Source organism: Crocodylus porosus, unplaced genomic scaffold (genome assembly GCF_001723895.1).
Source record: "Crocodylus porosus isolate Cpor-Errol unplaced genomic scaffold, CroPor_comp1, whole genome shotgun sequence".
NCBI lineage: Eukaryota > Metazoa > Chordata > Crocodylia > Crocodylidae > Crocodylus > Crocodylus porosus.
In genome coordinates this window covers 5,647,977-5,670,920 of record NW_017728922.1, presented here as the reverse complement: position 1 = coordinate 5,670,920, position 22,944 = coordinate 5,647,977, and the positions used below count along the sequence as shown (strand labels likewise).

General features: G+C 48.7%; 1 protein-coding gene across 2 annotated transcripts in view; it reads left to right on the top strand.

Annotated features, from left to right (window-relative positions):
- Positions 1-270: 270 nt before the first annotated feature.
- PLCG1 (phospholipase C gamma 1) overlaps positions 271-22,944 on the top strand; it is a 79,262-nt gene continuing 56,588 nt past the window's right edge. The window contains exon 1 of one of the 2 annotated variants that reach the window (XM_019539643.1): positions 271-921. In XM_019539643.1, the coding sequence (XP_019395188.1) occupies positions 720-921 (202 nt within the window). In that variant the 5' untranslated portion in view covers positions 271-719. The remainder of the gene's footprint in view (positions 922-22,944) is intronic. The other variant, XM_019539642.1, reaches the window with a different exon arrangement.

The window sequence follows — 22,944 nt, the reverse complement described above, 5'->3', positions numbered from 1 at the left end:
CGGGGGCTGGCTCCTCGGCCTCGCCGGCTCTGCGTCGTGCGGCGCGCAGGCGGGGGGAAGGGCGCCGCGCCGCTGCAGGACGCGCGGGAGCCGGGGCAGGCACCTCGCGCCGGGGAGTTTCAAATCAGTGGGTCGAAAAGACGTAGATGTGCGGGCTTCGCGCCCGCCGCACGTGCTGCCCGGGCCGGGCCCGGCTCGGGGCCGCTTCAGCCATTACTTGCAGCGCTCTCCCGGGGGCGGGCAGGGGCGAGGCAGGCACCGCTGGCCCCGAACAAAAGGGAGAGCTTTGCTACGGAGTCGCCTCCCTCCTTCCTCCCGCCCTTGCTCTGTGCAACCCAATCTTTCTGGAGGACCCAGTCCCGCTCCTAATCGCTCAGGAATGCTTTGTGTCTGCTTGCTTTCGCTTTAGGCTCCGTCGGGAAGGAGGGGTGGGGGGGAAATGGTGCATGATTCAAACCAGCAGAGAGGCGATTTTTTGCTGCGGCCCCGGAGTGAAAAGTTTCGATGCGGGAGACGATCGCTTGGGCTGGGCTCCCCCTCCTAAGCCCTCGGATCTAAACACGGCTTCTTTCCCCCTCTCGCAGGAAGGGGAAGACTCTTGTGCTGGGAGCCATGAGCTTGGATTGGTTTTATTGAAGTCTGCCGAGCTGCACCCGGGAGCCTGAAGATCCCCGTTGCCTGGACGCTTCTCCGCTTTGGGGGAAGCAGAGGAGGGAGCCATGGCGTCCGGCTTCTCCAATGGCCCCTGCGTGCAGAACGAAGCCGAGGTGGTTCACCTCTGCCGCAGCTTGGAAGTTGGCACTGTGATGACTCTCTTTTACTCGAAGAAATCCCAGAGGCCAGAGAGGAAAACTTTCCAGGTGAAGCTAGAAACCAGACAGATCACCTGGAGCAGAGGCTCGGAGAAGATAGAAGGGGCAAGTAAGTGTGGATTTGTAACGAAGGTGGGGAAGGCAACTTTGCTTAGGGCCGATTCCCCACACATCAGACTGGCCGTGTAGATGGGCAAGTTTTCTGGAGCGCTGGAATCTGCCTGGCTGTGACAGCCCCGGGGGTTTTGTCTAAGGGGGGAAATTTTGCAACACAGATGCAGTAATTGGCAAGCTTTCCTAAGCCGAGTAACCTTTTTTTTTTTTTTTCTTCCTTTCTTTTAATGGCCTGAAATGTTTATCCTGTGTCGAGTGTCTGGTGTGGAAAAGGCAGAGCTGCACTGAGCCTTGAATGTCCATTTCAAATCCTGTGAATTTTCAATCTAGCTTGAGATCTGGGCCTCTTGCCAGTCCAGAATAAGTAACTCTTAATTGTTTTTGTGATAAACACCTTCCTTTCTTCAAGGAAGAGGCCTGTCTGTGTTGCTCACCTGACCACTCATCCGATTCACCCTGGGGGTTTCTTCCCTCCACCCTCAGAAGCTCCTAAAACCTGCAAGAAAAGCCAGCCTTCCCATTCCTTGATTTTAACAACTAATCCTATTTTGAGTCCATTTTTGCTTCTGTGATGGAGCTGACCTGGGTATTCATCATTGCTGTCATGTATGTGAAGAAGAGAGAGACTGAAGTGACGTTTTTGATTGTTGTGTTTCACATCAAGTGCTAATTGACAGGAGTGCAAGAGCCGGAGTGCATGGAGTCTTTGGGACTAAACTTGGGTCCTTCAGACTCTTCTGCTCTGGGGAATTCAACCCTCTTTGGTGCCTGGCTTAGCTAAGTTAAATGAGACTCTCAGTGCTTAATGGGTTACCTTCTAGGTATGCAAGCTTCCCTACTTCTCCAGTACCTGTTGAAGGGCATGGCTGCCTAGCCACTTAGAAATGAGGTCCACAGACAAGTTACCATCTACCTTAAAGTTGGTCATTATGTGGTTGCTTTGTTTGCTGTAGAATTCAAACTCTAACATAGATTTGGGAGCTTTGGCCTTCAGCTCAGTAATTACAATGAGCTCAGAGATGAAGCAGTGGATGGCTTGAGAGATCATTTCTTAACCTATGTGGCACCAAAATCAACCCTGTGGGTAGTGACTCCTCCGATGACTTCCATTTTCCTTGGGCTTAATACCAGTTTGCAAAACAAGAAAGCTTATCTATCAGATAAGTCATTAGTGACCAATTTATCAGCCTCCAGAGGCTAGACAGATGTTTTCACAGCTGGGTGGTGGGTTGATAGGATATAATCCTCTTGTAAACCATGCTCAGTACGTTGAACACCAATGTAATTATAAATATATTTATAGCTAATTCTCATACATACGCACTGAATGTTTAGGGGCTATACTCTAGTGTGAAGTTGGTGTTAGAGAGGTTTCCAGCCCTAGGTTCAGTTTGGGGTTCACTCTTTGTGCCTTTCTTTGCACTGTTTACAGTGGTTTTAATCCTTAGAAAACTGAGCATTAATAGTGAATTTTAAAGGAGGGACTCTTGCCCATGTCTCCTTCATGCATCCAAACCTGAGAATTGGTAAGGTATTTAGTTGTTGCATCCCTGAGACCACTCTGTCTGTAATTTGGTCATTATTTGATCAGTTTGCTTGGCTCCAAAGAAAGTGGGGTGTGGACTGTGCCTGTGTGTTCAGGGACTGAAAATGGGTGCTCTAGCAATTCATAAATTGGGTGCTTATAAATAACTATATGTAGTTTTGTAAAGCATCTAAGAATGCTCTTGTGGTGGGATAAAATTGGAGTCTGCAACTTTTTTCCCATAGTGTCCTCACTATCAACACGTAAATGCCATAAAATGGATTTAGCAGAGGTACCCCTTGCTGTGATTTTACCCTTCTGCTCCTTTTAAAAGACAACTAAGGCTACAGAAAGAGCAAGAACCCCTCTGCTTGCTTTGCCCTTTGTTCCCGTGGAGTTTTTTTGCAACACTTTGAGCATAGTCAGTTAAACTATTTCTTTCCTAATGAACCAGGCATAATCCTGCAAGATGTCCTGTATATGCAGAACCCTCCAGTAGGGTCTGCTTGCTATTCAGGGCCTTACTCAGTTTCTCTTCTTTGCTGTGGTTCTGTTAGCACAAGGAGAGTGAGAAAGCATACCCACAGAGAGTACTGGATGGATGAACTCAGGGCCTGAGATGGATCTTGTTTGGTTCCTGAGATGCAGTTGTCCCCCTGTAATTAATTAATATCCTCCCCATCCATGTGAGGGAAGTGTTCATATTTTGCAGACTAGCATGGGGAGAAATTGAAATGTGCAACGACCCAAGTAACTTCCCGAAGGCCTTGTCCATTCTATATAGACTTTTTCACTGCCTTCATCACTGTCTTATATTAGTAGCTTCCACTAATGTGGTGGTTCTCAGTTATCAAACTTTTTTTTTTTTTCACGGACCACTTGAAAATCATTGAGGGTCTCACCGGACCACTTAAACTTTTGTTCTACAAATCAAAGCGCACAACTTTTAATATCAGTAGTTTTACTTTACAAGTACAGATATTCTTGATTGTTCCACAACTTTTCTGTGGACGACCTGGATGGAGCCTGCAGACCGGTGGTGGTCTGTGGACCACAGGTTGAGGACCTCTGCACTAATGCATCCAGCGAGTCCAAGAATTCTTCCAGTTCCAGGCTTTAACCACCAGATCACAGTTCTTCCTCCACAGTGTAGAATATAACTTGCCATGATCCCACAGGAGCAATGTCTGAAATATTTCATGTTACCTAAGGGCACAAAGGGGTGAAGGAAACTTCAGTTGAGCTACCTTTTTCAGTGGGATCAATAGGAACCAAGGTAGAGTCTAATTCTGTTTATTGGCTGAACGTTTTATAAAATTGCAATAGTCTGGGGGTCGGCTGCTGGAGCCTTGTTGCCTCTCCCCACCAAAAGGTTTTAGGGGCGAGATTTTTAAAGATGTGTTTAGATTTCTGATTCCTATTCAAATCAGTGGGTCGAAAACATGTAGATACATTTGGGCTTGTAGGAGCTTGATTTAAATTTTATATGCTTTGAATGCAAAGTATTATTTATTAGCATGACAGAGTCAGCAATAGACCTCTCCTAGCATTGGGGAAAAGGGTGATTGGAGCTGATGATGGAAAGCCACTGCCTCCTGCTTCAGAGAAAAGAGGAGGGAGAGGAGAGATCTTTCTGAGGTTGAGGGCCTGGGTACTTGGGTATTTGTGTATTAGGATTTAGGGGAGCAAGCCATGAACACAGCTGAATAGCGTCTTGTTTCTGGTGTAGCTTCTGATGCAGACTTAGAAACGCTGCACATCAAGGGATGGCCTTGCTCTCCATGGGATGGTGACCTTCTCTGGGGTGGAACATGCCTGCATTCAACACCATGGGGCCCAGGCTCCATTTTAATTTTAGACAGGGGTTTTCAGAGGGACCCATGGGAGTTAGCTACCCAGATCCTGTTGACTTTTAACACTTGTTCGTAACTACATCCCAGGTATATTTTATTTCGTTTTATTGCCTTAGTCCAGGAGGCATGTTTGCTTTACGCCTATCGGTAAACTGACTTGGCGGTGGCTGACTATCCTTAGGAAGAGTAGAAGCCTCGTAGACCATATGAAAGAAACTCTGCTGTGTAACTTATAACTTTCAGGTAAGGCGAGGCTGATCCTGTAATAACTTCAGCACCTGCTTAAATTCACATATGTGACTTGTTTAGCTGACATGAATGAGTTGAGCAATGCAAAATTAAGCAGGTGCATAAGGGCAAACCATTTGCTGTGTAGTTGTGAACTGTGTGGTTGTCTTTGGGAAGCAAAAATTCTTAAAGGAGCTTCCAAATCCTTCAGCGTCAAGTTCACACCTCAGCAAAGTGGCCTGTTTCCTCCCCACCCTTTTGAGTGGCTGGGCTCCTACAGCTTCCATTGTAATCAGTGACCTCTAAAATTTGAGGTTAGTTTAAATTGAGCTACGGAAATACAGAATTAGGCATGTGCCTGTAACCAGCCAGGTTTGGAAGGCCTGTAATGTGCATTTGGTTTGATGGGTCCAGTCGCATGTAGGCGAGTTGTGTTTAAGGTTTTTCCCACTCCCAGAGCCAAGCTGGAGTTGGTAATAGAAAATAACACCCAGCAGCGTGAGGGCTCGTGGCCACACCCCTGATTCTACTGAAATAAAAGTGGTGCAGGCTGCACGGCTGTGGTGTGTATGGGACAGGCGCTGAACAACTCTGCTGCTTTTGCAGGTTTTCTGGGGGCTGTGCTTCAGTTTGCTCATCTCCAGGCTGGCTCAGCATTTGGGCTGAAATGACAAGACACCTGGATGAAACCAAGTCACGGCCATCTCTGCCCACTCACAAGCATAGTTAAATATAGAGTCCCAACCTATTTCCAGTTGGGGTGACTTCTGAATTCCCCTTGCGATCGCATTTTTCACCATTCCTGTTCTTCTGTGGTCTCTGTGAAGCATTGCTGCCTCTGCTAGCTGTCTTGTTCAGCTGCAGAAGGTGGTTGCATTCGGCTGCTGGCTGACCTCTTGGTGCATGTTGAGCATACACAGCATACACATGGGTATTCCCCTTTACTGTGAGTCTCCATTACCTCTGTGTTGGGTAACCTGGGGGTGACAGGCCAGCGTTCTTAAACCTGGTGCTTAAGCTGGGCCCTCTTAGAGGGGTTTAGGTGTATACAAGAAGCCTCTCTTTGAGGGACCCACAGGACTCTGATTGGATGCCCAAATGTGGACTGGCTTTAATTGCCAAGAACCTGAGGCTAAGGTACCTCCACACACACTTGAGCTTGCCCAAGGCTGAGAATGCAACACAGTAGTATGTGGGTAGGCCAGAGCTTTACTGGGATATGATGCATTGCTTTGGTGTGTGATGACTAGGGATCCAGGTTTTCCACTTGCTGTAGAAAAACACCTTTTTTTTTTTTTTCTTTTTTCCTTTGAACGAGAAAAATGTGGGAAATGGCTGGCTTCCCTTTGCAGGCTGGCAGTTTCAGCCTGCAAGCGGCTGCTTGGGGCTGGGTGGAGCAGGACGAAAGGGATAAGGCAGGGATGGGCAAAATGGGGCCGGGGGGCCAGATGCGGCCCACCGTGCCATTCTATCTGGCCCACGGGGCCCCCAGAAAATTTAGAAAATTAATATTAATCTGCTCTGGGCTGCCTGCCATGTGGCCCTTAATGGCCTTCCAAAACTCAGTAAGCGGCCCTCTCCCCAAAATAATTGCCCACCCCTGGGATAGGGAGTGCCATGTGCATGTGCACGTGCATACATGCACTTGGCAGCCAGGCAGTGTGGTGGAGAGCAGCTCCCACAGCTCCCTCCAGGTAAATCTGTGAGCCTCCCCCGATTTTTGCACCCACAGTGGGGCATGGGGCTCTAACTGGGCCAGACCAGCTCTGAGCTGCCTCCGCAGCCCAGTGGGCAGGACCCAGCACAGGAGGGAGCTCTGCACTGCCATGGCCATGAAGGTGAGGTGCACCCTCCCCACCCAGCAGCAGCTGGGGCTACAACTCCACACTGCCATACCTCACCTTGGCATCCATGGTGGCACAGCACTTCCTCCTGTGCTGGGGCCTGCCCTCTGAGCGGTGGAGGTGGCTCCTTCCCAGAACTGGTCTGTCCTGGCTGCAGCCGTGTGCCCTGTTGTGGGTGCAGAAAGCTTGGGGGGGCTCATGCCCCCTCCCACTCCAGTGTCTCACCTGTGCCCTCCTACCCTATTTGGACACATTGCCTATTCCCACACCCACCCTGATCCCCGTACTCTGGGGGAGCGGAGGGGCAGCCAGTTGAGAGTGAGGGGCAGCAGCAGAGCAGTGCCATATCAGAGCTGCTAAGTACCATAAAGTAGCAGGGGGCGGGGGGACAGCTGCAGCTGGAACCATGTCCTGGTGTGCAAAGGGGGCAAGAGGACCTCTGATTTCTCCGTGATAAAAAATAAACCAAAAAACAAATGCCAGAAGATACAGGTATTTCAAATTTATTTTATTATAATGATTGAGGCACTGGTAGGCTTCCAACTTGCTTTAAAATTGCGAATATATCAATAAAACATTGTATTAAGCAGAGATGTATATAAGGTTTTGCAGAGTGGCAGTATCGTAGCCAATGAGGTTAATCTGAGGCATGATTATTACCGACTGAAAACTTTTCTCTGATTTTAAAAAAAACAAATTCTTTGATTTTAAAAAAAGACCCCCAAATCTGCTTTTTTTGTTTCATTGTCATAGTGTAGGGGAGAAAAAAAAGCAGACTTTTGTTTTTTTTTTAATTAGAGGATTTGTGGGGGGAGGATGTTAATCAGAGAATTTGATGTTTTAAAATGGGGAAAACCAGGATCCCATCAGTGATGATCAAATGGTACCTCTGGGTGCAGGAGTAGGGGCTATGCCAGGGGTTCTCAAGCTGTGGGTCCGGGCCCCCGGAGAGTTATGAGCATCTTAAAAGGGGGCCACAAACTTCCCAGGCGGTATGCGCGGGGAAGGCATGCGGTGGCAGCACAGAGCGGTGGGGGGCAGCGGTGGCTGCCACGTGCAAGATCTCTGTCCCCCACTGCTGCTGCCATCCAGCACTCGGGCTTGTGGTATCACAAAGTTGGAGACCCCCTGGGCTATGCTATTGCTGATAGACTTGCCTCTTAATTTCCTTACTTTGGGTTTTGTATTGGGTATATCCTCTAAGAACAATCTTAGCTGATACAGCATGTGGACTGCTCAGGTTGCTGGTCAAAGTTGACATCTCTGCCAAAGCAGCAGCTCTTCTCTGGTGCCTTGACTTGTGAAGAAGAGCTTCTCTGATGTGAAAGGATCTGTTGCATTGTCAACGGTCCTGCTCTTCAGTGATCTAGTCGGTTAGCTCAAGACCTTTGCTGCTCCTGGTGAGGGTCAGAATCGGTTAGCTGATGAACAGGGCAGGTGCACATTTTTCAGAGAAAAGCTTCCTTTTTTCTTTGAAGAAAAACTAGTTTTAGAAGGGCAGGGAGGGCCCAGGGGTTGGGGGGTTTTTTTTGTTGTTGCTGTTAGGAGAGAGAAAGCTAGCCAACCAGCAGCAATATCTAAACCCACATCAAAAAGGGAATTTTGACTGAAAAAGATAGTTTAAAAAAAAAAAAAATTTCAGGCAGCTGTATTTATTATCAGCAAGCTGCTTTTTCACCAAGCTTGTGTCACAGAAGATCCTGGCTGTTCTGAAACTGTTCGTCCAGTTCAGGAGAAACTCTTGAACACTCTTCTGGGGCTTTTGGCCTCTTGCAAACCAGCACCCGTTGCTTCGTCGTTGATCCTGATCGTTGTGAGAAGGGTCCTTTCCCGGCTAGACATGGTCCTCGAGGGCTCTGGTTCAATGAACAACTCTAATAGAGCTTTTTCATTTTTTGTTGTTGTTAAGTAACCAAACGCTTGGTTATTCTCCCGCGTCCGCCAAACACACCCTTCCTGCATGTTTTTGCACTTTCTGCCATATGAAATGTTTAAGTAGAGTCTTAACTTGGAGTGTGAGTTATTTGCCAGTTTTTTGCTTGATCCATCTCTCTTGACACTTGTTAGAAAATGTTGAGGTTGGTTTAGAGACTGAGTGGGACATCTTGAAGCAGATAAATGGCCTTCGTTCCCCCTCCTGACAGGTTGAACTCTTGGTTTGACTGCAGGGAGCTCAGTCCTGAGCAGGTGGTATGAGTTTGGGGAGGATGAGAGCCATAGTCTGAACCGCAGGTGCGTGCACAAGGAATTGGAGAAAGCACGTCAGGTTGATATCAGTGACTTGGGAAGGGGCTCTTCTTCCAGAGCCCCTTGCTCTAACCATCCCGTTCTTTTCACCTGCTAGCTCAGGGGTGTTGAACCAGTCTGGCTTCGTGGGGCTGGTCCACGGGCCAGAACGAGCCCACAGATCGCCTGTGTGCAACATGCGCCAGGCTGATCCCATGTGCAGGGCCAGCACTGGCGCCTGCTGCCTATGAATCCAATTAGAGACCCACAGAGACTACCGTGGGCTGGGTGACGGTGGGCCAGATCTGGCCTGCGAGGTGTATCTTTGATACCCCTGAACCCCTGTTACGTGCTCTCACGAGGCACCACATTTCTGAGGCAAGATTAGCAGACTTGTGATATGTGGTCCTTGGTAAGCAAACCTCAACCTTAACTGTGGTGGAGCCACCCTTGTGCTGTGACGACACGGCAGTGGCTCTGTCTGAAAAGAAATGTTAAATAGCCTCCCCTCTGTCTGCCCCGTCTCCCTGCTTGCCCCTCGCGCATCTGACCCTAACCCACTTGTCTAGCTGAGATTTGGGGATTTAAAATAGTGCCATTATTAACGGTCTGTCCTTCAGCTCAAAAAATCTCAAAGCACTTCAGAGAGTTCCCTAATAAAGAAGCCCCACAATGCCCCCGTGGGCATAGATAAAAAATACAGTCTTCACTGTGCAGATGAGGAAGCTAAGGTGAAGCAATAAAGAGGTGTCACAGTGAGTCAGATGATTAGTCCCTGGATCCAAGACTGTTTAAGGTTAAAAATATGTAAAACCTAAACCACTGCAAGGGTCACATTTGAGATGTAAGCTACTAAGAGTGTGCGAGAGAGGAACTAGATGCAGAAGGGACTCGGGTCCAGGGCCTGTGTTTCAAATCCAGGTCATCCAGCCAACACTTCCCAAATGTTCTTATCCACTGTCATTGGGAATGCAGATTTTCAGTATACCAAGTCAGATAAATCTGAGTCCTGAAAAGAGTATTTGAGAATCCCCAGGGCAGCTGCTAAGAGTTTGCTCCCAGCTGCACAGAGCCCGCAGGGGGATTTCATTATCGGCTCCAACACTTCTCAGCCAGCAGGGCTTAGAAAAATTGAAACTGCTACTTCAAAACCATGGAAGCGGAGGAAACAAGTGAGGAGACCAGCTGGATGGACACAAAGTGGGGACAGCTTTTGTGGGACATAGGTCTCCTTCTTGTAATGCTGATCATCTCTGACAGGCAGTGATGCGCAGAAGGAAAGCAAGCAGAGAAGCTCATTGTGATACCAAGGGAAGTCCTGAAAGATATGGAGGGGCAGAGGGGGAAGACGGTCAGGAGACGTGGGGGAGTTTTTCTGTTAAAATTCACACCTCATGTAGTCTGTCCTTCCTGGAAGACTACAGAGGACAAGAAAAAAAGTAGATGGCACCCCCGTAATGAGCAAGCGGACCTATTTAACTGAAAGAGGGTTTTAGTTAAACCATTTCAATTCGGGCTTATTTGCCCTGACAATTTAACGTGCATGCCTCAACAAGCAGGTAAGAAAAATGATTTCTTTGGCAAAAGTATGAAGTACCCCTAGTTCCTCCAATTAACAAGTGAAAAGGGTTCCAATATCCACAGGAGACCTCCAGCACAAGCAAGGAAGATCAAAGAAACTATTTCCAATATTTAACATTAAAAAACCCAGACAAATCAGAAAGGTAAAACCCAAAACACCCCTCTTTTTCAAAAGAGCTGAAGGCTTCCCTGTACACTGTGAAGCATCACAAGAGGTGCAGCCCCTTTCCTTGTTCCTGCAAATCCCCTTGAATCCAGGTCTCAGACTTCCCCAAATATTGTATGCGACGTGGCAAATATGACCACGCCATCATGGGGAATTTACATAGGATTCAATTAATCTGCAACATTCTGCTAACTGTAGCTTTGCTTTTCTGTGGGAGCCCTCTCCAAAGTTCATGTAAATCCCTGAAGGCCGTTCCTTGTCCTGTGTGAAATTGGTAAGTGGTATGTATCTCTTAAAACAAAATGAGCCATTGGGAAAGGAGCTAGGAGTATCCTTTTATTCTTTTTGTGGCTGTTGTCTCCTTTGAGGTCTCCTGGAATTGAGAGAGAGGTGCTGATCCCTTTCTCTGGTGCAGAGAGAAATGATCAAACATCAGGGAATGAAAGAAAAAAATCTCTTTTCTTGCCAGAAGTTGATTTGCTGGCAGCAATACTAGTTTGAGCTATGGCCGGAGCGCGCCCTGCATGCCAGGATTGGGCCCCTCACTGCCCAGATCAGGCCCCGTGTGCCCAGTCTAGCATGCAAGGCCACACTGTGTGGCCTGTAAGTGACCTTTCCCACAGATTCAGAAATTGGCAGCAGGGGAGCAGCAATTAATGGTGCCACTACTCCATCACCACAAAATGTTGAGACCTGTGGGAGCCACGTGGGGGAGATGATGGCACCCTGTGGGCCGGATCTGATCCACAGGCCCCATGGGGGTTGAGCATCCCTGAGCTTGCAGGCATGTCAGATTGGCCATGCTAAGCAGGATGTGGGTAGGTCAGTGCTTAGAAGGGAGACCACGGAGTTCTACCTTGGACTGTGTTGTAACCCACACCCGGTCCGTGTGGTATCGCTACCAAGAAAGCTGTGTTTTGCATGAGATGTCAGCCTTGATCTTCTGACCAGCTGGTGTTAGGATCCTGCGGTAGAGCAGGGGCAATGTGGCCATGGTCCAGGCTGGTTGTTCACGTTCTGGCAGCCTGCAGATTGTTGGGGGCACGCTCACGGAGCTTCTGCTGAGTGTCCTGTTGGCCACTATTTCCTCTGGTTTGTGTAAAGTTGCTGTATGCTGTCAGACGGCCGCTCTGTTTTTGTAGTCTGCAAGACACCCTCTGGGCTCCCATTGCCAGTGGGCTACTCCTGCCACCATTGCCAGCTGCACAATGAGAGGTGCCTGCCGTGTGGGCTTTTTCACAGCGGTAAAACATTCTTAGTGTAATGTGGGCTGGTTTGATCAACGTGAACGCCCAACTGAATCTCTCTGTGCCAAAGTGAGGTGCCAACGAGGCTAACGTTAAGGCGTTATAAATCCTGGTGACCATGTTCTCCAACCCACAGAATACAGAGCTGTGAAGTTTGCCTGGTAGATGACCAAACTTACAGCATGGCTCTTGCCCTTCTCCACACTCGTTTGTCCAGCGGGCCAGTACACACCTACTGTTAGCAGAGCTCCCTGCTTAAATACAGGTCAGACAGATCCACGCTGGGAATCTGGCAGAGACTAAACTGCCTGCTAGAGGCAGAGGTTTACTATAGGATTTTTAAAAGTGCACAATGATTAGTGCACTTGTCTCACTATCTCTCTGTTCTTGGGTCTTTAATGCAAGATCCAAAGAAAAAAACAAAGTGTAGGGGAAAACCATGCGCGCGCGCACACACACGCACGCACACTCTGCCTGAAGGTCAGAGATATTGGCAACTGCAGTCAGCCAAGCCAACGAGTACCTGTAAATCTCAGAGGCATATTTCTTTGTTTAGGGTCAAAGGTGTCAGCTGTTATCACTTTTCTTGTCCTTGCTGCCTTGGATCACATGCTGTATATCAATTTAATATCCAACACATCCTCTTTGCAGCGACTGTATCCTGCATTGTATGGGGGTGGATTTGATGATCTCATAGGTTTTCCTCTGCTCTGACTTCCCTGATCATCTGTTCCACTGAACATGTTTTCCGTAGCTGAAATGTTATGTAGAGCAGAAGTGGGAGTGTTGCTGTGCAGATGAGCTCTGCACAGTGCAGGTTAGAGACCTCAAAGAGGAGGGCTGCAGTGGGACTGGCTTGGCTGCTCTTTAAGAAGCTCTGTGTAGGGCTGGCTAACATTTTCCATCCAAACTTTCTTTTAATGGGGAACTGATTTCTTTTCTTATTAACTGAACATTTACATCTGCTTTTCATGGAAAATGTCAAGGCTTTGTTAAAAACTTCTGGGTTTGGGATTTGCAATAAAACTTGAAAGCTTTCTACGAGGGAAAAGCGATGTGATGGCTCCCCCCTCTCCCCCATGTTTCTTATCAAAATATCACTGTTCCTTGCATCCCATGTTTTTGCAGTGGAGTCACTTGCCTAAGCCACATCTGGCTGTCATTCTTCTCTCACTCCTGTCTTTCAAAGTGCTTTAAGACTGGTCCCAAATCCACGGTTTAAGGGCATGTTGTTCACAAGTTTTTCTGACATTGTTCGTGGCCGTAGGAAACTATTTTCCACAGATAGATGTTTCTTCACGTTGTCAGGAAAAGCAGTGTGATGTTTCCTGCAGTGCATACTTTGCTCAGCATTGCTTATTGCCCGGGGGCCAGTGCAGGTTAGGAACCCCTGCTCTAAGTCCCCGGAGTGCCACGCGGACTGTGCAGCAAGGTCTCCTGGAGCATGCTGTGCATCAGGAACCGGGGAATTTTCCCCTGCCAGGATTGGTGGGGAACTGATCCATGTGCAGCAGAGGCCTGTGCTTTATTTGGTGTTGAGCAGGTTTTTGGTTGTAAACTAGCAGGTCAGCTGAAATTATGTGAACACGGCTGATTGTCTAATAAACAGTATCACTAAAAATCTACAGGGAGCATCGGTGGCTTTTCAGCCCTGTTTCTGCCAAATCAGGGGTGGGGTGGACCGCATGTTAGATTTGGAGTGTTGGACTATGCTGGGGAGGGCTCCCCTGAAAATGTCCTGTTGATTTGCTCCTGTTTTATGTATGCTACCCAGGTGCAGGGGGGCTGGACCTGATGATCTGGAAGGTCCCTTCCAGATGAAACTATGAATACCAAAAACTGTAACTAGCCACTTTTTGGCATGTGCTTAGGGCATGCCCTGTGCTGCTTCAGTGGTGGCTGCATTCTGGTTTTTGGCATTCAGTGCGTAGAGCAGGGGTCGCTGGCCAGGACACGTTTTTCTAGCCCCGTTCCCTTATGTGCCTGGTCACAATGCAAATGTGTCCTTCCGTGCCTATTCCAAGAGGACCATGGTTTGTGTGCAACTCCCCTCTTGAAAACCAGACTCTCTCTCTTTTTTGTTTTCTTTTTCCCCTTTGCCCAGAGCAGATGCTATCTTCAATTTCCAAAAATATCAAATGACAGGGTTTCAATCAATAGCCCATTATCAGGTCATTTATTCGACACCCAGGAGACAGTCTGGCATTTTGCAGAAACAAAAACTCACCTCGGCTGCAAAGAACAGGCAGGACAGGGCCCCCAGGCAGCAGCTGGTTTGACAGAGTTACACGTTGGCAGCCTAAATAGACAACCTGCTGACAGAACAAATGCATTAAACCTGTTTTTATGATTTCCCCTTCCCTCTCCTCTAAGTATTTTTTTTTTTTTTTTTTCTTTAAAATGATATTGCTTCTGGATTAACATTCAGGGATACCCACCAATACCAAACTCTGCCCATGCCTCTCATTCTTGATTCACAGCGCCACAGGGATCCCAGCCCCTATACCTGAGGTCTGTTTATATGTCCAGCGTACAGATGCTACCTTCTACGTGAGGTGACCACCACGGGTTCATCATACCCATGGTCATAACCCTCCACTGGCTCCAGTTTATTATTGTTGCCACTTTGACATTGAGAATCGAGACCTTGAAGCACAGAACCAGATTTGAGGAGCCAGTTCTGCTCGCTACTGCATTTCCCTCCATTGCCTGTTGCAGCAGGTTGGTCTTCTCCTAAAGCAGTCCAGTCCAGGACAAGCACACGGGAAAGGTGATGATGAAAGCGTGTTTGGCCAGGGAGATTCTCTTACAGAAGGAACTTCTGTGTTTGGCTCCTTGCAAAACAGCCTTGCAAGAGGGTGCTGGTGGAGAGAGCTTTCCCAGGGGGGCTGAAATGATTGAGGAGTGGGAATGAAGAAAAAAAATCTTAACTGGGTATATTGGGAGAGCTTTATTCAACTGGACAAAAAGGAGCAGAGATTTACACAATTGGCTTGGATGCCTACAGGTTTTTGCCAGGATCTTGGACCTTCAGGCATCCGTCAAGTCTGTGTATGTGTCTGCGTTTACACTCGTGGTTTTCCCCACTCTGATTTTCTCACTCGGGGTCTTGCTTTTGTTCTCTGAAATACCTAGTCTATCTGTGCGGAGCCCTTTATTCGAATGCAGGAGTGCCTTGCACCTAGTTCTGCTGCTTCCCTCTCCACCCCCTGCATCTTGCCCTGCAGCTTCCTCTTACTTACCCAGGTCTTGGCCGAGATTGCCGACTCTGCCAGAACATACAGTGACTTCTGTGGACTTTATCCTCAGCTGCTAGGGTTGTTTTCAAACATCCTAAGCCTATCTTTGCACTTCCTCTTATCATGCCTATAGACCTTCTACAGCTATGTCCATGCATAGGTTTCAGCCTTTGTTACCACAGTCCAGTATCTCATCTGCCTCTTGCTTCTGCTCGTCAGCACATTGCTTTTTCCAAGACAGTGCTGGCTGATTTGGTTACTGTTCAAGGCTCTTTAGTTTTTTCTACACTTCCCGTGAAAGGCTTTCTCTAGGTCAGGTCCTGGAAAGACATCAAGGAAGATTGCCATAGCAGTCTGATCCCAGTGGAGAGATGCTGCTTAGAGGCAGCTGTTTGAATGGCCTTTTCCTGTTTACATACTAGGGCAGGTGCTGGGAGAGATGGCGTGATTACAAAGCTTGTGTGTGTGTGGGCACGCGCACATCTTCTCATCCATTCTCTTCCTCCTTCCTCACCCCCATCCTTTTTGTGTGCATTCCCTTGAAAAAGCATCTAAAATTCAGCGCATCAGTGAATCTTAAAACCTCCCTAGGTACCTGGTTGCTTATTCACTTTGCAGGATCTATTTTTAGTTTCCTCCTCTCCTCTCCAGTGACTAGAGTGGGATTGCTAGGTTTTATTACTCCATTTTTGATCTCGCCCCTGCCTTGGTCAAGTCACCTAGCTTCTCTGTGCTCTCGTTTCCCTGTCTTTCTCTAAAATGGGTAGGATGAGCCTACCTCAAGCATGATGGGAGGAGGGGAGCTTTGCTTGTAAACTCCTTGAGCCCTGCTCATGACGGGCCTTAATCTAGGCTAAGCTTCAGTTGCTTCTAGACTATATCAGATGAAAGGGTCACAGTCTGCCATTGAATTCTAGTTGCTTGTTGCCTTCATTGTTGTTGAGACGAACATCTGTTTTGCAGGCCTGCTGGCCTGTCTTGGTATCGTTAATCATATTGGCTTCAAGGCCACTGCCACTTGTGACTGTCTTCCACTAGGGCTTAACAGGAATCCTTGGGTGTTTTCCTAATGCTCTGTCTGTGAAGGATTGTGGGCTTGGGTCCTTGATAAGTTGTAGGTGGTTTTGGGTGGAAGGGTAATGGCTGGTGGTTGGGTGCTGGGGGTGGAGGGAAGTGTCTCTGGGCAGGTCATGTGTGGCCTCCTGGACCTGGGGGTTTGAGGTGCGGTGCAGTTCTCCTCTTCCTTGCATGACAGTTGGCTCTTTTGGGGCAGCATCACATCAAGTGGCTGTGGAGCCAGCTGCACAGACCCTCAAAGCCCTGCTTCCCTTATCCTTGGTCACACCTGACCCATCACAAGAGCTGGACAGGAGGCAGGCTGGGAGCTGCATTGGGATTAGTGTGGAAGGCTGGGGGAGTGATGAGGCACCAACAAGAGAGGGTGTGGGAGCAGCACAGCACTTTTGAGAAGCTGTGGCACGGGCTCAGAGTCAGAACTCTGTAGTTCTCCTTCTAGTTCTGCCACTACTTTGAAGGACCTGAGCAAGCCACGCCAAGGAGCACTGCTAAATCAAAATCTCGTGGCTCCAGAGTAGCATCATGTCCTGCTGTGGACCCAAAGCCACGCTTTGACCCCAAGCCATGTATGTTGCTGGGCGTTTGTTCAGGTATTGAGTGCAACTTGGCAAGGCACCAAGTAAACTTGAGCATTTTATTCTGTTCTTATCTAGGAATTGTCAGTTTGAGATTGGTTGCAGTATATTATAAAAATGATACAGCTAAGCACTTTCAATCCTGATTTTAGTTCCTGGTTTAAAAAGAGGCGATAAAGGATGGGATTTTTCAGGCCAAATATTGAGTAGAACTATCTTCATGTCATTTTTATAAGAAAAACTTGAAATGATGTTAAAGCTCCAAGCAGTAGAACTTCTTGGTTCCACTCTGGTGTCTGCCACTGACTTAACTGAATGACTTTGCCATGTTCTGTGACCTGCTTTATCTGTCATACGAGGATAATGCTTCTATCTTGCTGTCGATTTGTGTGTGACTTTAGCTTATATTTGGAAAAGCTTTGAGTTGTTCACTGTAGAAGGAAGCTGCCTGGTGGTCTGGGAATTATGCAAGAGAGAGGGTGATATCTTTTATTGGACCAACTGTGTAGTTCAAGGACTTAGGTTTTGAATACAAAACAGATCAGCTACCTGAAGAAGGAAGTTGGATGTTCGAAAGCTTGTGTAACTTTATCCAGTGACATAATTGGTCCAATAAAAGATATTGCCCTAAGAAGTCCTTGCCTCCTGGCATTATAAATCATGCCAATACCTGGAATGTAAAATTGACAAATTTAGTGGCCCCATCACAAGTGGAGTGTGGACAGAGTGAAAATGATAAGAGAAAGAGTTTTGACTGTTTTAGTTTCCATTGTCTTAAGCAGCATGATTCTGAAGAACAAAATTGTATCTAGTACCCTCAGGGGTTTTGTTCTTGAGAGTGCTGCTTTGATTTTGAAATGTAAAGCTCTAGAAGTCTTGGTTCAGAGAGAATACCAATTATTCGATTTTGCAAGAAATTGCAAAAAAAAAAAAAATCTTTTTATACAAGCTTTCAGGCACAGGCGCCCTATCTCAGTCTCAGGGAAATTAAAGATGTTAAAAAGTCCCCATAGGTAGAAGATAAACTTCATTTTGCACAGAAAGCTTAAGGTGGAAGTCTGTTCCTCCTGGGTCCCTGAGAGTATCTTTGTGAGCTGCTCTTTGTTGTGCAGATGAGACAGGATTCCTTCTCTGGTGGTGTCGGATGGTGGAGAGGTGTAGAGATGTTTCTTGTTGTTCAGCAATCAAGTTTAATTCCAAAATTGGCTAAAATTTTGCAATTTCTTAGTTGGTCTATTAAAAGGTATCATCTCTGAACCAAGAGTTTTGCATTTCTTTTCGTCTCAGACTGCCAAATACATCCCTGAAACTTTAATTCTGTGCTTTAGTTCTCAGCCGTGCAGCATGACAAATGGAAGGATGACAGTGCTTGAGCTATCCAGGTCCTCTGCTTGCCTTTCTGGCGTTGAGGGAGAAGGTGTTGCAGGCAAAACCTACCATCTGTGCAAAGGCAGCTATGTACATCGTTGTTACATGCTTGAAATCCAAAAGCAGTTTCTGAGTCAAACATCCTGAGGCCAAAGGACACGAAACTTCATTTGACTCGTAGTGAGCCAGCAGACTTTGGCAGGGGAGCAACCAATGGGACGTACATCTATATTTTGTGAGCTCAGTTTAACTAGTAGTTCCAAGACCAGTACTGTGGGCCTCACTCCTACCAGACCTTTGCCTTGTTACCTTATAGGAATAAAAGAGTTTAAAAGCTGCTTGGAGTTTACTTTGCTTAGGGGGCATACTACTGGTCAGCTTCTTAAATATCGCTTAACTACTTGGGCTAGCAGAAAGAAATATCTGTCTTAATATGTTGTCCAAATGTCACGGGTATTTGCTGAATGAAGAGTTAACCAAACACTTCCCCCCCAGCACCCCCCATGCTGCCCTTGATACCTGAAGTTGCCTTTGTGGCTTCCCAGTTAATAACACCGAATTCCCAGCTCTGATGTCCACTCCTCCATTTTAGCAGACTTTCTGCAGAGGCACAGCTGGCATGGGGTGCTCCCCTCTTTACTAAAAACATGGTCTGCTTTTAGCACAACCATTTCCCTTCCCACCGAGTACTAATTGCTGTGTTGCTGGTGGACACTGGTGTTATCAGTAGTGGAGATGTTAATATCTGCAGTCTATCTCTGGACTTTGTGGAGAGCTGTGGGTGTTTTTTCTGGCCATCGATGTCTTTCCGCCCGAGCAGATGAGTACAGATCTAAGAATAGTGTTGTGCAGTCCCTTTGGCAGTGGAGCCTGTTTGTGGGATCAGACCTGATGCTGTCATTCCTTTTTCCATCCAAGATGCTCTCCTCTAGGCTTCATCCCCATCCCTTTTTGATGCTGAGATGAAGACCTGGGTCAAATGCACTTTATTGATCCGTCTTTGTCCTCTGAAGTACCTTTCAGATCTTGTTACTGCTGCACGTCCACTCGGGAGAATGAGACAGGACTGCAGGGTAGGCTGGTGGGGTGGAGAGACTGATTGCTCTTGAATCCTCAGCCACTGGTGCCTTGGTTATTTTCCTGTAAGGTGATAGCATTTCTGGGGAAGGCGGAGGGAAGTTGGTCCACTGTACAGTACAGAATAGGTCACCTTGGAGCCATCAGTGTTTGTCACTCTTCTAGTAGACCTTAGGGCTGGTTGCTGCTCCTGTTTAAACTAATATAATTTTTTGCTCACTTGTGCCAGATGGACACTCCTTGATGACTAAAGCTTTCTTTGCATCCCTGAGGTGGGTCCCAGGAAGAAGAGGTACAGCTCTAATTTGGTTGAAAGCAGGAGTTCTTCAGTTGTGCAGGTGATAGATCAATCTGGATGTGCCCTGCATAAATACTCTACCCTTCGCATTCACTCACTGCTACCGTGACAGACCAGCTACTGGGCTAGATGGAACTGCGAGCTGACCCAGTGTGGCATTTCTTACTTGCCTGCTCTGGCAAACTTCAACCACATCATTTGCAAATGGGGCAACTCTACTAGCAGCAACTGTGCTGAAAGCTGTGACATAAATGGGGTTCCTTTGTGGCTTTTTGGCACCTCTTTACCCAGCTATGGGGGATTGCCACTGTGGTATTTCATGCTGGAACCCCTCTCTACATGACAGCTGGTGCATCATCACCTCCCGTGGAGCTATGCTGTGATGGCTTTTCCCTTCCTCATATAGCCAGGTCTAACAGTGTCAAGACTGATGGGTTCTCAGACCTAGCTACTGGGTTGGCATTTTGCTGGGCTGAGTGGGGGGAAATATTTTTTTTTTCCCCCCCATGTTCAGCAAGTATTTGTCTATGGCTTTAAGCCCGGTCATTTTGTCACTGTTCGTACCCAACTTTGTGTTCGCTCTCTATGCTTTTCCTGGCAGGACAGCAAATTTTAAGTTAATATTGAGGGATGTTTGTTTGTGGAGAAAACAAAATGCAAATTTATATTTCTCCCAGAACCTCCCACTATCAGACCTGGCGAGTCAGGGAGCAGAGCCATGTCACGTGGCTTACCAGAAGCCCTGGAGTGTCAGGTCTGGGCTGCTTGCAATGGGCTGAGACTTCTTCCGTGAAGTAATTCTCCGACTCAGCTAGAGAAGTTGCTGTCGGGGGTGGATGGAAATTCAGTTGAATAAATCATTTGCAGTAAACTGTCTGTTCACCTCTACGGCTTAGTCTGGTCGCTAGCACACTCCTGTCTGTGTTCAGTAGAGTGTCTTGCCTGCACCTCATTTCTTACTCATCTTTTATCCTCCCCATTTAGAAGCAAACTTAAGTTTTACTCTAGTCCCCATCTGGATAACTAGAGCACCCTGGAGCATCTAGATTTCCAAAGTGCTCTGACTCCTGTTGTTCCTTTTGAGGCAAGTCAATGAGTGCTGTCTCCAGTGGAGATACTAGGTCATGTTGGTAAAGCAGCTCTCAAAAGAAGACCCAAGTCAGGGGTGGGCAATTTATTTTGGGTGGAGGGCCGCTTACCCAGTTTTGGCAGGCTGTCGAGGGCTGCATGGGTGCACCCCTTGACAGGGGCCCCACCCCTTGACAGGGGCCCCGCCCCTGGGTCACCATCTTGGGACCAATGTCCCAGGGCCAGCATCGATGGGGCACAGGCTGGCAAGGGTCTGTGGGGCCAGGCTGTGCTGCACCAGCAGGGAGGGGGGAGCTGGCCCTGCTCCATAGAGCCCCTGCTAGCTGAGACCCCACACTCCTGCCACCCTGCCCTGGGCCCCACTGGCACTGGCCCCAGGACACCGGTACGGGCCCCATGCTCCCACTGGCTCTCTGCCCACTCGCACCCAGTGCCCCCCCAGCCCCGCGGTACAGACGGGGGGCAGCACTCAGCCCCACCCCCCTGTTTGCCAGCAGAGAAGAAGCTGGTGCTGAGCGCAGAGAAAAGCGGCCCCTTGCCTGCCCCATGGCTGGCACCCCGTGTTGCAGGTGCTCACAGCCCATGCGGGGCTGTCTGGAGCAGGCACAGGCAGCCCCAGGCAGGCTGCGAGCGGCTACAGCGCAGGGTGGTGGCCATGGGACGGGCGAGGGGCCGCTTGTCCCCGTGCTTGGCACCAGCTTGTAACCCTCCCCGCTGCCAGCCTTGTAAGTCGGCAGTGGGGCCGAGCATGGGGGGAAGTGGCCCCTCCCTGCCCCAAGCCTGGCGCTCTGCACTGCAGGCACTTGCAGCCCATATGGGGCTGTGCGAAGCGGGCACAGGCAGCCCCGTGCGGGCTGCAAGCAGCTGCAGCGTGGGGCACCGGGCATGGGTGGGGAGGGGCCGCTTCCCCCCACACTCCTTTCCTGCCGGGGGTCCTCCCCACCCCCATTTACCTGAGCTTCCCGCGCGGGGCAGTCATGTGCTCCCAGCCGAGAAACTGGGCTAGGGCTTCTGACTGGGGGCAGGGCTGGGAAGGCCTGCTCTTGTTGGAGCCCACTGGGCTTCCCCAGGGTCCTCCTCCCCTTGGTTCCTGTTATTTTTTCAAAAATGACAGGAACTAAGGGCAGAGGAATATTAATTTTCTACCTTTTTTTTTTTTGAGGGGCCCCATGGGCCAAATGGAAAGGCCTCGCTGGCTGGATCTGGCCTGTGGGCCGTATTTTGCCCACCCCTGACCTAAGTGCTTTTGTGGTGGTGCTGGGTTTACTCTCTCCGGTTCTCAGTCATGTCATCATCTAAAGTAGCCATGTAGAATAGTGGGTTTCAACTTTCTGGCCCCGTGGACCAGGTGAGGGTTGTGGGACCAGTCCATGGACCTAATCTACCATGGGTTTGGCACGTGGGGTCAGTTGGCAGGTGCAGTCTTGCATGCAGCCAAGTCTTGAGCACAAGATCCCTCCTGTTCCAGCACAAATGAATACACAGCGCCATGTTATCTGGCCACTGGGGCTCCCCATGGATCCAGAAATGTGGCAGCGGGTGCAAGGCGATTAACACTGCCACCGCTTCTCTGCCGATGAATTTCCAGACCCGTGAGGAGATCCCCAGGCCTCATATGACATGGCCTCATGGGCAGGATCTGGGCTGTGAGCTGGAGGATGAGCACCACTGATGTTGAACAACCTCCTATCCCTTAGAACTGGGGACTGGGCATCTGCTTAATTTGGTTGTTTTAAATCTAGGATGTTACAGAACATCCTTGGTTTATCTTGTGAATCAGCTTTGCACACCTAATAGTCCTAACTTTTGTGTGCCACCTCCCCCCCCCACCCCTGGCACCCTTGAAAGCATCTCAAAGCACCCAGGGTGCTGCATCACCCTGGTTGAGAAACGGACTTAAAGTCAAGGTCTCCTGACTCCCAGCCACTAGGTAGATGGGGCTCTCTCTCAACCTCTCCCCTTGCTGGAGAGCCAGATTGCAGAAATAAACAGTCACATATTTGTGCTTTACTACCAATGCGGCAGCTGTGCCTGCAGCCCTGATGGATGCGTCTGCAGTCTTCCCCTGATCACAGTGAGCAAGGGGAGCATGAACTAGCGGGGTTTAATCCTTAGGTAAAATGCTCTGTGTGGTCTTGGCCTTTGGAGCCTGAGACTAGCTTGATGGAAAACCCCAGCTGTGCAGAGCAGTCAGTGCTGGCTGTTAGCACAGCTCTTGCAGCTTTATCTCTTCTGGCAGTAGAACTGCTCACTGGAAGCTGTTCACTGATCACCTGGTAACCCAGAGCAACCGGATGAGTCTTAGCCCATTAGAGCAGCAGAGAAGTGGGTAATGGGAGACAGGGTTACTGCTGGGTAACCCACATCCCTCTCAGAAGTCCATAACAGGAATATCAGTCCAGCTCAATAGCTCCCCCTGCCCTTTGTCCTGCTCTGTGAGGCTACCTGGGAGCACTATTTCTGTCTCCAGTCCGGGACTTGCTCTGGATGCGGAGGCAAAGGAACAAATGGGTCTCCCTTTCTTACCATCCCACCCGCCCTGTCCCTGCTCTCTCCAAATGGCTGGTGAGTGTTAGAGCGGGCTCCGAGCTGACAGGCGCTGTGCTCTCTGGGTGCTTGTGCACG